A 15809-nucleotide genomic window follows, 5' to 3' on the forward strand; every position below is an offset into this window, starting at 1 on the left:
ACACACACCAAAAAAAAAAAATCCACCATGGTCAAGATGCAGGGATACAGGGGTGCAGGGATAGCTCAACACAGATAAATTGATAAATGTAATTCATCCATATAAACAAATGGAAAGACCCCCCCCACACACACACAAGATCATCTCATTAGATGCAGAAAAGGCCTTTGACAAAATCTAATACCCTTTCGTGATAAAAGTCCTAGAGATATTAGGAATAAAAGGACATGCCACAACATTATAAAGGCAGCTTACAGTAAACCCATATCCAACTTAAATGGAGAGAAACACAAAGCAATTCCACTAAAATCAGGAACAAGACAAGGATGGCCACACTCTCCATACCTATTCTTTAGTATTTGAAGTCTTAGCTAGAGCAATTAGACAACTGAAAGAAATCAAGGGGATACAAGTAGGAAGGGAAGAAATCAAAGTTCTATGTTTGCAGATAATATGATGGTATACATAAATGACCCTAAAACTTCCTCTAGGAAATTCCAACAATTCAGCAAAGTAGCTGGATACAAAATTAACAAACAAAAATACATAGTCCTCCTATATTCAATTTGGCAAACAAAATCAGAAAGAAGTTAGGAAAATGGCACCTTCACAATAGCCTTAAAAAACATAAAATATCTTGGGGTAACTCTAAACAAGCAAGTGAAATTTAACATTAAAAACTTCAAGTTTTTGAAGAAAGAAATTGAAGAAGATATCAGAAGATGAAAAGATCTTTCATACTCATGAAATTGATCAGTAGGATTAATATAGTAAAAATGGCCATCCTACCAAAAGCAATCTATAGATTCAATGCAATCCTCATGAAAATTTCAACACAGTTCTTCACAGACTTTGAAAGGACAATGTTCAGCTTTGTATGGAAACACAAAAATCCAATATAGATAAAACACTCTTGAATAAATAAAACAATAACACCAAAGACAAAACTGCTGGAGGAATCACCATCCCTGGTTTCAGGTTGTACTACAGAGCTATAGTAATAAAAACAACGTGGTAATGTCACAAAAACTGACATGTTGATCAATGGAATCAAATTGACCCAGATTTGTGGGTCACAAATCTGTGGACACCTGATTTTTTGATAAAGAAGCTGGAAATACACACTAGAAAAAAAGAATATTCAACAAATGGTGTTGGTCAAACTGGATAGCTGCATGTAGATGAATGCAAATAGATCTTTACTGATCACCCTGAACAAAACTCAACTCCAAATGGATCAACATAAGGCCAGATATATGGACTCTCATAGAAGAGAAAGTGAGGAATAATCTTGAACTCATTGGAACTGAAGAAGACTTTCTGAACAGAATACCATTAGCACAGGCACTAAGAATAACAATTAACAAATGGCACCTCATAAAACTGAAAAGCTTCTATATGTCATAGGACACTATCATTCAAACAAAGCAGCAGCCTACAGAATGGGGAAAGATTTTTATCAACTATATATCTGATAGAGAGCTAATATCCAAAATAAATAAAGAACTAAAAAAACTGGACTTCATGGAAACAAATAAACAAATTATGAAATTATTATAGATCTAAACTGAGAACTACTGAAAGTGGAAACTTAAATTGTTCACACTTAAGGAAATGTTCAATATCCTTAGCCATCAGGGAAATACAAATCAAAACTACTTTGAGATTTCACCTTACTTACACCAATAAGAATGGCTAAGATTAATAACATAAATGAAAGCTCTTACTGGTGAAGATGTGGGGTAAGGGGAGTAGTCATTCATTGTTGGTGGGAGAGCAAACTTGTATAACCACTATGGAAATCAGTCTGGTGGTTCATCAGAAAGATGAGAATCAATCTACCTCAAGAGCCAGCTACACCCTTTTGAATATCTCTATCTATCTATCTATCTATCTATCTATCTATCTATCTATCTATCTATCTATCTATCTATCTATCTAATCCATCCATCCATCCATCCATCTATCTATCATCTATCTCTCTCTTCATATATATATACATATATCTTCATGAGACACTTCTTCAACCATGTTTATTGTTGCTCTATTCACAATAGCTAGAAATTGGAAACAACTTAGATGTCCATCAATGGATGAATGGATAAAGAAAATGTGGTACATTTATATAATGGAATATTACTCAGCCATTAAATTAAATAAAAATTGCAGGTAAATGGATAGAACCAGAAAAAATCATTCCGAGAGAGATAAATCAGACTCGGAAAGACAAATACAGTATCCATTTGCTTATGTGTGGATATTAGCTGTTAAATCATTGATATTTAATCTACAGTCTGTACAGCCACAGAGGTTAGGTAGAAGAGTAAGGGACTGGGGGTAGGGATGGATCTCCCTAGGAAAGGGAAATAGAATAGACAGTTATGGATGGATGGAGGTGTGGACCGGATTGGGAGGAGCAAACAGGGAGTTGGAGGAAAGAGTAGGGAGAGGGAGGCAATGTGAGGAGTGATAGCTAAAACTAAGGGTCATTTGTGGTATCATATGGAATTCTAATACAGTAGAAGCCTCCTATAATATACACATATACAAAGGTGATCTAATGAAATTGCCAAATAACTGGGGAGACAAAGCTCCAACTGGACAAATCTTGTCACCAAATGAGGCTTCCAGTCCTGGGACTGGGTTACATCTAATTGAGTTACTGACCGAATGGGTTCCCTGGGAACCCCCAAACAGTCCAGGCTACTGCCAAAGCTATTGGTGCCTCTCCACAAACTGATGATAAGGTCTTATTGCTGAAGACAATACCTACATGACTCATTGAACATGGAGAAGTCAAGCTTATGCCTACATAGACTCTTCATCCTTTATAGACTATTGTTCATGGCACTGGAAGGTGCTCTACTTGCTACTAAAGGAGAAAGGTAAACACCAACACAACTACAAGCCTTTTTTCAATCTATAAAAGTGACTTCCCTTCAAAATACACTGGGGCAACAGTGGCACAAAGCTTGTGGGTATAACTAACCAATATCTGATTTGAGTTAAGGTCCACTCCATGAGATGAAGTCCATACCCAATGTTGCTTGGATAGCTAAGAACCTGAGAATAGATAGGTCAGGGACTGAGGGGGAAAACCAAATACTACTATTCTGCTAAAGGATCATAGGAATAAAATGACTCCTAAAGACAGTTTGCTATGTTCATAGATGGCTTTGCCCAGCCATTATCAGAGAGTCTTCCCCCTGCAGCAGATGTGAACAAATACAGGGACCCATAGGGAGACAATATGCAGAGAATGAGAAACCTTGGAATCTTCAGTCCTAAAACGGGTGTCTCCATCAAATCCTTCCCCTCAGAGCTCAGAGAATCCTGGAGAAGAGGAGTCAGAAAGAGTTTAAGAGCCAGAGGGAATGGAGGACACCAAGGAATCAAGGCCTTTTAGACACAACAAGGCTGGTGCCTATATGAACCCACGTAGACTATGGCAACATGCACAGGTCCTGCATGGGTCTGTACAAGGTGGGGTACTAGAGCTGAAAGCAGTGAACGCATGCCCCAATCCCTAACCCAGAAGCTGTCTCCAATCGATAGCCACTTGCAACTAAAAAATCAGTTTTCTTTTCCCAAGGGAGTCTCACTGGGGTAAACAAACCACTCTTAAAGGTGAGCCTTATGCCCAGAAGTAGATGGCCAACAGACAACACACTTTTTCTTTCTTTCTTTTCTTTTTGTTTGTTTATTTTTTTTATATCCCAATCAAAGTTTTCCCTCCCTCCCCTCTTCCCAGGTCCTCCCCACTCTCCACCTTCACCCCACCCCATCCACTCTTCCTCCACTGTTTTTCTTTAGATACAGGCAAGCCTCCCATGGATATCAGCCAGCCATGGCCTATCAAGTTGCAGTGAGACTAGGCACCTCCTCTTCTATTAAGGATGGATGAGCAATTCTGTAGGAGGAATGGGTCTTACAAACAGGCAACAGAGTCAGAGAGAGCCCCTTCTCCCACTGTTAGGGAGCACATGAAGACGAAGTTACACAACTGTAAAATATATACAGAGGGCCTAGGTCAGACCCATGCAGGCTCCCTGGTTATTGGTTCAGTCTCTGTAAGCCCAGGCTAGTTTGTTCTGTGGGTTTTCTTGTGGTGCCCTTGACACCACTGGGTCCTACAATTCTTCCTCTCCCTCTTCTGCAGGACTCCCGGGAGCTTTACCTAATGGTTGGCTATGTGATAAGTTTTTGCACCTCAATAAGCCTCTCTGCCATTGCAGTAATCCAAATCAAACCAAATCAGACCGAATTAGAAAAGCCCCAGTTTAATGGGTAAAGAATTTCTAAGTGATTCCGGGCCCCTCAGAGAGGAGACCGTGATGAGAGACTGGAAGAACCATGTATCTGTTTTCTGGATGCATCTTATATACCCTGTAGGAGTGGTCTTGTGTCTCTCTGGGGGAGGAGCTACGTTTGGCAGGCTTTGAAGGGGTGGGTTTGGGGAAAGATGTGGTGAGGGAAGTTGAGGTGGATCTTCCACCAGAATATTCCAAACTCTTTGGATATAGGATGTCAGTGTGCCAGGGCATGACAAGGAGCCGCCCCCCCCCCCCAACAGTGCCGGCCTCTGTATCTGTTTCCATCAGTTGCTAGGTGAAGCCTCTTTGTTGACAGTTGGTCTAGGCATCAGTCTATGCACACCCAAACAGTGCCGACCTCTGTATCTGTTTCCATCAGTTGCTAGGTGAAGTCTCTTTGATGACAGTTGGTCTAGGCATCAATCTATGCATATATCATTAAATTCAGTAAGAAACCATTTCATTGACCTTTATTTTGCCATTCATGTTTGGTTCTAGCCTAGGTTTCTGGGGTATCCAGCTTTGGATGCTGGCCCTCAGGGATCAGCTCCCATGCAGGGTATGGGTCTCCAGCCGGGCCAGTCAAGAGTTGGTCACTCCCACAATTTCTGTGCCATCTTTACCTCAAATTTTTTTTCTTTTTAAAGATTTATTTATTTATTGTGTATACAGTGCTCTGCTTGCATGAATGCCTGCAGGCCAGAAGAGGGCACCAGATCTCATTATGGATGCTTGTTAGGCGCCTGGTGGTTCCTAGGAATTGAACTCAGGACCCCTGGAAGAGCAGCCAGTGCTCTTAACCACTGAGCTATCTCTCCACTCTACCCCCCCCCACTCCCTCTTCCCCCCAGCACATCTTGTAGGCAGGACAGATTGCAGGACAGATGGTCGTTATGGCTGGGTGGTTTGTGGGGTTGTGTGTTTTGGTTTTTGTCTTTTAACCTTAAGTTTTGAGTTAAAACATTTTCAGACGTTTGAGGGGGAACATCCTCATAAAAGGGTCCTTGTGCTTGCCTTCCGGGGAGGCAGTCCTGAGCAGGTGAACACAGCATTTGTGCGTATGGATGGTCTATGCCGACTGCACCTCCTCTTCCCCCAGCCTTTGCTCGCGGGTTGTTACTACTTCCCCTTACTTTGCCAATTTCTATAGTTAAGTTGGTTTTACTTGAATGATTCATGTTTAGGGGAAGAAAGAAAACCACCCTAAAGTTTTTGTTTCAACTCCTCCTGCAAATAAAAACAATAAATGAAGTGACAGATGTGAAAAAAAAAAAGATTTATTTTATTATGTATACAGCGCTCTGCTTGCACGTGTACCTGCAGGCCAGAAGAGGGCGCCAGATCTCATTATGGATGCTTGTGAGCCACCATGGGGTTCCTGGGAATTGTACTCAGGATGTCTGGAAGAGCAGCCAGTGCTCTTAACCACTGAGCCATCTCTCTAGTCCCACCCCCTCTCCCCCCCAGCACATCTTGTAGGCTGGACAGATTGTAGGTTGAAAGGTTTGTGGTTGGGTTAGTGTCCCAGTTCCTCCCCTGGAAGTCTTGTCTGGTTATAGGAGATGGCCAGTTCAGGCTCCATTATCCTCTATTGCTAGGAGTCTTAGCTAGGGTCAGCCTCATGGATTCCTGGGAGTTCCCATTGCACTAGGTTTCTAGCTCATCCCAGAGATGGCCCCAGAGTCTAGTTGTCTCTCTCAGTACTATCTCACCCTGTCCTCCTTCAACCTGATCCCTCCTGTTCCCATTCCCACCCCCTCTTCTAGCCCCTTCCCCATCTATTGCCCCCTCACAGTGAGATTCATGTATCCCTTCCCCACTCAGCCCTCCTTGTTATTTAGCTTTTCTGGGTCTGTGGGTTGCATCATGATTCTCCTTTACTTTATGGCTCATATTCACTTACGAGTGAGTACATACCATGTTTGTCTTTCTGGGTCTGGGTTATTTCACTCAGAATGATCTTTTCTAGTTCCATTCATTTGCCAGCATATTTCCTTAGTCAGTGGTTCCACTTAGTGCTGACAGCATGTTCATAGATATAGGACCATTACTGGAGCATGGGCAGCTTATCAGGGACTCCATTCCTGGAAAAAAATATAACTCTTTCTCTCTCTCAGCAGCCATCATTTTCCCAAAGCTCCTCAGAAAGGGATGGGACTTTATGAGGTCCTCCACTATCCATGCCAGGATTTTGCCTGGCTTGGTATTGTGCAAGTCTTATGCATGCAGTTTCAGCTTCTCTAAATTTGTGTGTGCAATGATGCTGAACTCTTCCTCAACTTTGGGTCATTTCTAATTCCCTAGCTACTCAGAGAACAAACAGTCATGACCAAGCATTCAAAGGGGATAAAGTGGCTTCTGAATGAGTGCATTCAGGTAGACTGAAGGCTTGCTCCTCTGCTCTGCATCTCCTCAGGTCCTGGAGTCTCTCCTCATCCCTTGGAATCTGAGAATGGGGGTACCAGGGTTACTTTGATGGCCAAAGAGTTCTCCACATATTTGTGCCAATTACAGACAAAATGCTAATAAAAAAGCCCCAGGAAAATGAATATTATTTGCATAGCCCCAGAGAATTAATTTCTTGTCCCTTAGACTGCATTCCTGTTCAGGGCATTCTTCTTTTAGGTGGCATTCCTAGTGATTGCCCTGGCTGCTTAGCAACCACCATTTCCCGTCTTCCCTGAACACAAAAAGAGTCAGTCGCTCATCTCAGCACCAGAAGATGTTTTGTGAAGAGTACTTTATTTTGTGGAAAATCAACCGTACAAAACATGACTTTCCAATATTGATTGTTTGGAAAAATATTGACACTCATGTAATACTTAAATTAAATTTGAAATTGCAAATTTTGAGTAGCTACAAACAGAAATGTAGGTGTCTTTTAAAAAAATCATGTGCGTTTGTATATAGGCAGACCATGTTGGTGAGCCTCTTAGGTCATTTAATTTACAGCCATCCACTGTCATTATCTATAAATCAGGCATCATTATCCCCATGTTTGCCCTAAAAGGAAGTAGGTGATGGATTTGCCTGACATTCTTGAATGCTAATATTCTACATTGTTCTAAAGAAGCAGCAGCAATCAGCTCAATCTTATTTAGATGGTTAGGCATGGAAGGTATGAACTGAAATTAGTCAGAATATGGTGATTCATCAGAAAATCAATCAATGTAAAGGTCACTAATTTCTCCAAATGATTTTTAGTCTGCTTTGCAGTCCTTCTGGGTTTAATTTTCTCTACTAAATCATCCCCGGGTATACACAATTATTAAGTCAGAAGCACTTGCTATAATTAATTCTTGATATTAAGCCTCTTGTGGACTTCTTTTCTCCTGGCTTTTTCTGTAAGTTAATTCTCACCTGTATTAGAACCCTGACCTCATCTGCTCTGTTGGTCAGGAACTTGTCTTAGGGATGCAGATCAAGACAAGACACTGGAATTTTCCAAGCCTTGGATTTCCTGTTTGTGAAATGGGATGACATCAACACCTATGACTTAGGATGTTGAGACTCCAATGTCAATATACTTGGAGCACTTAGTAAAACAGCTGAAAGGAAGGGAGATGAGGTAAAAAGTCACTGAGGCTATAGGAAAACTTGGTAAGACACTGTCTGTACCCGAACAGACAAAATCTAATGGGTGGATGCTGAGGATGTTCTATTTCCTTCTTCCCATAGATCCTTGATTCACCTCCAGCCCCCAAAGCCAGTGCTCACCATCCATACAGATCATCTCAGTGTTCATTAAACACTTGGCGTGGGTTTTCTGGTTGAACTCCATTTTCTTTACTTTTAGCTTTGAGTGGGGTGTTATAAGAAATACAGAATGTAGAGACCAGAAAAGATTTTTTATTAGCATTTAAGAGCATGTTGTCTGATCTGAAGTTAGTTGAATAGAATACAGTTTCATCATCATCATCATCAAAATCATCATTACCACCATCATCAAAATCATCATCATCATCATCATCAGCAGCAGCAGCAGCAGCAGCAGCAGCCAACTGCTGCTGCTGCCACCAACATTTTCTGAGCATCTCTGACATGGGACCTGTGGCTGATGAGTCATACAGAGTACTCAAAGATTTCAGGCTTAGTTCTTAGAGGTTAAGGAACCTCACCAGGGAATCAGTTGTGTCTCTATAATATTTTGTTTTCTCTTTTCTATCCAACAAACAGTACTTCATTTCCCCGGAGAGCTCCAGCTTCATCATTGACAGCACTGGGGCGATTTCCACAGCGTCAGCTTTGGATTTTGAGAGGGGCATGAGAAGGTAATGCTGTGCTGGGTTTTCTCTGGAAATGCTGGTCCTTTGGCTTATAGTTCTGCTTTTGAAAACATTTCTCCTTCTCTGATCTTAGTGTGTTCCTCACATGAAGTCACCCGATACTCATTTGTAATTGTACTGTTGCTGCTTTGGATGTCTGTGAGGACCCTCTCTGTGCCACTTGCTTTCATCATGGTGAAGCAAGAAGACTATTTTGGTAGTTTTATTTGTACCCTGCCATGGAAGTGTGCAGGTTACCTCTCCAGATACCTGTAATGTAGAATTGCTTTCTACTGTAGTAATCAGCATTCTTGAGAAGTTAACACATGGCCACTTTGTTATTTCCTCTGCATCAGCTAAGTGGGTTCCCACTGGTTCAAGTTAGCATTTTTATTTTTATGATGATTTAATGGCTACCTATTTCAGTTATATATTTTGCATCAAAGTGCTTCATAGGAGAAGGAAGTGAACTCTGAAGGCATTCCAATCAACTTTCTCCTGTCTTTCATAAGTGAGTCTTTGCTATGATGAAAGTTGAGAATGGAAAGTATCCTGAACGGCTTCCCGTACAGCAAAGGCCCAGCCAACACTAGCTGACATCAGGTCCCGCTGAAGGAGACTCAGGCCCACAAATGGATTATCAAGATGAACATCAGTCTCGGGGCCAAGGATGTAGCTCGGTCGTTAGAATGCTTCCCTAGCAAACATGGGACCTTGGATTTTGATTCCCAGAACTGCATCAACCAGATTGGGTCTACACACATAATCTCACCACTAGGCAGAGGGAGACAGGAAGATCAAAGTTTCAAGATAATCAAGATAGTGATTTCAAGGCTAGCCTAGGTTACATGAGACTGTCTTAAACCAAAGCCCCAAAGAAAATACCCTCAATATTTATAAGTCTTATGATTTGTTAGTAAATGCAAATTTAAGTTTGGGAAAGAAACGTTTTTCTAGGTAAGAGAAAATGAAAGACCTTTTCTTCTTATCTCTGAAATCAGAGGAACCGAGAGTAGAAAACTGAAGCTGATTGCAGAATGAGAGTATTAATGGTCAATTGGCCAAGATGGCCATCTATTCCCATCCCTGTGTGGTCACACCCTCCCTCCCTTCTCTTGTCCCTCCCTCCCCTTCCATCCCCCTTCCTTCCTTCTTCTCTCCCTCCATCCCCTCCCTCTTTCCTTCCTTCCTTTCCCTAATACACATTTGCTTGGGTTGCTGAGTTGACCTTTACTGAAATAAGGGGGAAATTTTGGATAAAAACTGATTTTTATCAATTCTCTCTCTCTCTTACAATCTTTATTTTGTGTACGTGTGTGAAGTGTGGCAGGGCACACCTGCCACGGTGTACCTGAGGAAGTCTGAGCACAGCATTGTGAAGTTACTTCTCCCCTTCTATCCTTACTTGAGTCCTAGAGGTCAAGCTCAGGTAGAGGCAAGCAATTTACATGCAGAGCCATCTCACTAACACTAATATAATTTCCTAATTGTTAATTTTTAAAATTTAAAAATTCAAAATCCTTTTCTTGAAAGGAGGTATAAGGCTATGATCACTTGTTTGAATCCTTATGAAAATATTAGGAAGGATCATCATGGCTTCACTCTCTATCATCATCATCCAGCCATGAAACATTAGGAGGAATCATCATGGCTTCACTCTCTATCATCATCATCCAGCCATGAAACATTAGGAGGAATCATCATGGCTTCACTCTCTATCCTTATTCAGCCATGAAAGCATTATGGAGGATCATCATGGCTTCACTCTCTATCACCATCCAGCCATGAAAGTATTAGGAAGAATCATTGTGGCTTTACTCTCTATCATCATCCAGCCATGAAAGTATTAGGGGGGATCATCATGGCTTCACTCTCTGTCATCATCCAGCCATGAAAGTGTTAGGAAGGGTTATCATGGTTTCATTCTCTATCATTATCCAGCCATGAAAGTATTAGGGGGGAATCATTATGGCTTCATTCTCTATCATCATCCAGACGTGAAAGTGTTAGGGGGGGTTCATCATGGTTTCATTCTCTATCATCATCCAGCCATGAAAGTATTAGAAAGGATCATTGTGGTTTCATTCTCTATCATCATCCAGCCATGAAAGCATTAGGGGGATCATCATGGCTTCACTATCATCATCATCATCCAGACATGAAAGTATTAGGGGGAATCATCATGGCTTCACTCTCTATCATCATCCAGCCACACCAAAACAAAATCTGAATTTGAGTTATAGTGCTATGAATACTGTCCATACTGTATCCCCATTGTTGTAGTTAAGACTTCTCAGAATTATATTATTATTATTTTGGGACAGTGTCTCACTGTGTATCCTTGGCTGGCCTGGAACTCCCTATGCAGACCAGACTTGCCTTTAACTCACAGAGAACAACTTGCCTTTGCCTCTCAAATGCTGGAATTAAGGACATGTGCTACCATTCTTGGCTAGAAATATTTTTTAAAATGTCTTTATTTGTTTAGGTAAAATAGCTTTTTGCTTTTTGCTAATACTTTTTCTCATAAGCCATCAACTTCTTGAAAGACAAATTATGAAATAGGAAATTGAGAAGTGGTTACACATTGGTGTGGAGAGGAGAGGGAATTTTGGCATCAATTTTGGTATATCAAGATTTTTTTTTTCCTGAAAAAGAAAGTAACTCGCTCAATTTGCCTAGAACTAGAGTTTGTTGGGTTCAAATCTGAACACACTGGGAAAGTTAGGAGCTATGATTGCAAGGGGGGTCACAGTCTAGGGATGAGAACAGTTGTCATTAATAAGGAAATTTTCATTTTCTTCATTTCATTACAGTCATTCCTCAAACCCCCACATATCTTTAGGAAATAAAAACTTGTTAATTGTGTAACAATCCTAATGTTTCTTACAGCAATTAGTTTTTTTTTAAGGCTTCTTCCTTTTTTATTTGTGTGTTTAAGTCTCCCTATAGACTTGAACTCTCTCTCCTCCTGTCTGGAGATGTCATCCTGGATGACAGGATGATGTGTCCCCGACCACACTGGGACACTCCTAACATTTTAACCTCGACATCTGTTAGTCTTTAATACAAGAAATCAATGTTTAAAGGGCACAAACCCATAGCTATGAATGATTTGTTTGCTACAAAATGCTAAGGAATTTCCATAGCCGCCCCCCCCCCACTATTTATAGGGAATAACAAACTTAAAAAATCTTTTTTTAACACTTCATGAATTTGTGTGTCATCCTTGTGCAGGGCCCATGCTAACCTCTGTATTGTTCCAGTTTTAGTGAAGGTACCGCCAAAGCCAGCACTTGGCAAACTTTAAAAGTTCCTGCCTCTCCTGTCAAGTGATTTGACCCATTTGTTTCTTTACAAAGTGTTAGCCATTTCCAGCTGCTGAAACAACTGGTCTGACTGATATCTTAACCAAAGGGATCAATTGCTGTAGCTGGCCAGTTAAGTCTGCTAGGTTTTGCTTCTGGGGAAGCCTGCTATTTATCATTTAGCTGTGTTTTTGTGCCTGTGCCTCCAGTTTTTCACTGGTCATTAAAGTGGTTGATCCTGGAGGACTGTTTGCTACTGGAAATCTGAAGATTTTCCTCATCAACGTCAACAATAAAGACCCCACTCTTACCTGCAGGTAAGGAAATATAGCATATTATTTTATTTGACCTTGAAAACATGGTCTTTCCTTCCTTCTTTTTCTTCTTTTTAGCTGAGGACAAAAAGCAAGCATTGTATAAACAACCACATAAGATAAAAGAGTCCAAAGAAAAGTCTTACTTAAAAACTAAAAGCAAAAATAGTTTTAAAGTATAAACTATATTGAAATTGCAATAAAACGAGGTGTTATTCACGCAGTACATCCTTAATACCCGACTTTCTGGCTTAGCACTTGTTTCTCTAAAGGGAGACTCTAGTCAATGTTATAACCAGGGAATTTATAAAAGCGTTTTGAGGGTCAGCAGCTCTATGAAGGTCGCTCGTACTTGAAGGGTAAGAACACAGTGATCATGCACACAGGTTCTAGAGCAAAAGAAGCTTGTGGTCTAACCCTCTCTCAGCCACCTTCTAAAAGTTACTTAATTTGTTCGGTTCTCAGTTTTCACATGTATAAAATGGAGACAGACATGGTCCTTACTTCTTAAGGAAGTGCCTGCTGGCAAGAGTGAAAATCTCGTGACAGGTCTTAGGATTTTATGTAAACTGAGGCTAAGTGATCAGTAAGTGGTTTAGATACTTCTGTCATGAATACAGTTTCCATCATGTCAGCAGTCTATTCAATCTGCTCCACCTTTACCAACACACGGTACTGAAATGACAGCACTTGATGAGTGCCATGCTAATAACATTTCCTTTTAAAATAAGCTTATTCAACATTGAAAACGGGATCTTGAGTGTTACCTCCACAAACTCAACTCTGCATCATAAAGTCAACATCACACTGGACGAAGAAATTCCAACTGGGAAGATGATTGCAATGTGCCAGGCAGCTGATGAAGATAACTTGGGAGGTTTAACCTTTGAACTGGAGACAGTGGATGATTATTTTGCAGTAGACAAAGGTAGGTTGAGAACTGTGCTGCCCTAAGTAATTGTATTTCTATTATCTACACACCCAGTTTCTGGAGGGGAGGTAGAAAGACTAAAACCTCATCATGAAACATCTCTTGGACACTTTGGAAATGTCTGCTGAGTAATTCTACAGGGTCAACAACCTACTTATTCTCTCTGCTAATCTGTGTCTCTTCATGACTGTTATGAATATTATTAACTCTGTACTTTATATGCCCTTTTAGCACATATTCTTAGACCTAAGTCAACTCCATTCTACTTCAGGGTCAAATGTTTGTAAGGGAGAACCTGATTTGACTAGTTAGAGCTAGTCTTTTATTTATTATCCAATCAGGCTTGGGGATAGGGTGCAAATTATGTGGTGTTTAAAGCCAGAGTTGCTGAGTGGAGAAGAACAGTGTTGGGTTATGATTAGCACATATAGAAGTTAGCCATTGAAGCAGATATTGTCATTGTCCTACTCACATCAGCTCAGGGCCTTGTCTGCTTGAGGGATTGCTTGGGATTGGCAGCTTCATTTCCTTTTCTCTCCCACAAGTCCCAGGCTGGACCTGGAGAAAGTCTGCTACTCAGGACTTGGTGTAGAAATCCTTCAACTATTTTCTCTGCCATGGAACAATTCCTAGTATGAGCTACTCTGGCTCAGAGAATTCCTCAGTGAGATGAGGCTATTGTGGCTCTTTTATTGGGAGTGATTTTTCTCTGTTGCTCTTTCCCACATCACATTGCCCTGGATTGCCTCCCAAATAACCTGCTTACACTCACAGTCTGATCTCAGATTCCTCTTGATCTCTTTTTCGGGGGTGTTTCTTTTCCAGTTAACTGATAAGCATCTTCACAGAGCCACTAGTGATTTTTTTTTAAATACTCAAATTGGGTCATATTTATTCTCTGTGAAAAAATCCTCTCAATTCACTTTTTGCACTTGAAATTTGGCCCGGATTTCTTACCTTATCACTGAGGTCTTGTTTCTGTGGCCCCTGCCTTGTTCTCAACCACCCATGCTACCCTCCCCCAGCATCCTCCATGCCACCAGATTCTTTTTTCCTTTGCCTGTGAGCCAGCAGGTAGGCTGTCTGCCTTGAGACTGCTCCCTTGCATGTTCTAAGCACCTGACCATTAGATATTATTATCTGTAAAAAATCATATTATAACACTCATTTCCATAATAACACCATTTGAACTTTTTGTTTTTCTGCACATGTTGAGCTCTGTCTCCCAGCTTTGAATATAAATTCCATAAATATGGAGATTTTATGTCATCATGCTGAATATAGTAGCTACCATGCTTCCCGCTACATAGATGACACTCAGAAAATGTTTGTTGGATTTAAGTGATGGTTGAGTAATAGTAGTCATGTCCAGCAGTGTCTTCATCTGTGGTTCTCTGTGGGACTCATCTCCCATTTACTGACATTTTCTTCTGCTGTGTAACCTTTAAGTCCTAGAATAAAAATGTCTTCTAGAGATCTTCTCTAGTCTCCTGAGCCAAAACAATTTTGTTTTCCTGTCATTAACATAATACGATTAATAGCATATTTCAGTGATAAATAATGTAACAGTATGCATGCACTTGGAGTCAGCCTCTTAATTCTAGTGAACAGCACATAATTTTTACTCTTTTCTGTAGCTATACATGTAATGAAGTAATTTTGAAAATGACAATCTGGTCCATCCTGAGCAGGATGTGCTGTTTCATTGCAGAGAAAGGGACTGTGGTTACGACTACCCGCCTCGATGTGGAGAAAGCTGGGTTTGCAAGTGTTCTGTCCTTCTCCATTAAGGCATGTGATGGTGACCAGAGGTGTGCAACAATTCCAGTGACTACCTATATTCATGGCATTAATGACAACGCGCCCTTCTGTGATCAGTATCTGATTAGGTAAGCAGGCAGCAGGTGAATAAGAAGTCAGGGAAGGCAGGGAGAAGGGACTGTCAGATTTATTGGCTAACTCTGACATAGAGTTGATCATCAAGTTGAATCTTAGTTACTCAGAAATGTTCCTCACAAATGGCCTGCTGATCCTGTTCATGACTGGGAGTTGAGTTTCTTTTTTTTTTTTTCTTTTCTTTTTTTTTTTAAGACAGGGTTTCTCTGTGTAGTTTTGGTGCCTGCCCTGGATCTTGCTCTGTAGACCAGGCTGTCCTTGAACTCACAGAGATCCACCTGGCTTTACCTCCCGAGTGCTGGGTTTAAAGGCATGTGCCACCACTGCCTGGCAGAAAGTTGAGTTTCTAAGATCTGCAAGTGAGATCTGAGATTATAGTGACTCTACTCTTATCATCATTAACTGAAGCCCTTTAGTTTTGCTTTGTAAAATGGGATACCAATAGAACTCTTTGAAGAATGGTTGTGAAGAATTAATGGGTTGATTTTTGGTACTGTTTCAGCATAGTGCTGAGCAGATGCTAATTCATTATGGTTCTTATTATATGCCTGTTAGTATTACCAGATACCCTCCTTACCACTGAGTAGGTTTCTAGTTAAAGATTTTGTTACTGGGACAAGAGAACATCTCAGTAAAATGTTTTCCTTGCAAGCACAAGGACCTGAGTTCAGTGCCTATGACACACATAAAAACACCAGATGGGGTAGCAAGTTCTCAGCACTGGGGAAGTGGAGACAGGCAAGTCCCTGAGGCCCACTGGCCAGGCAGTCTAGCTTTCTTAG

At 40.9% G+C, this 15809-nt stretch overlaps 1 protein-coding gene and 1 non-coding gene across 2 annotated transcripts in view; one reads left to right on the forward strand and one right to left on the reverse strand.

Annotated features, from left to right (window-relative positions):
* LOC131919099 (cadherin-related family member 3-like) overlaps positions 1-15809 on the forward strand; it is a 70749-nt gene that overhangs the window by 27563 nt on the left and 27377 nt on the right. Inside the window, exons 5-8 of the mRNA XM_059273147.1 lie at positions 8490-8584; positions 12096-12203; positions 12932-13128; positions 14843-15020. Of these exons, the coding sequence (XP_059129130.1) occupies positions 8490-8584; positions 12096-12203; positions 12932-13128; positions 14843-15020 (578 nt within the window). The remainder of the gene's footprint in view (positions 1-8489; positions 8585-12095; positions 12204-12931; positions 13129-14842; positions 15021-15809) is intronic.
* On the reverse strand, positions 11767-11874 carry LOC131920245 (U6 spliceosomal RNA). Its single transcript, XR_009381589.1, has one exon. It is a non-coding gene; the product is annotated as a U6 spliceosomal RNA (small nuclear RNA).

The sequence above is a fragment of the Peromyscus eremicus genome, chromosome 9 (assembly GCF_949786415.1).
Source record: "Peromyscus eremicus chromosome 9, PerEre_H2_v1, whole genome shotgun sequence".
Classification (NCBI taxonomy): Eukaryota; Metazoa; Chordata; class Mammalia; order Rodentia; family Cricetidae; genus Peromyscus; species Peromyscus eremicus.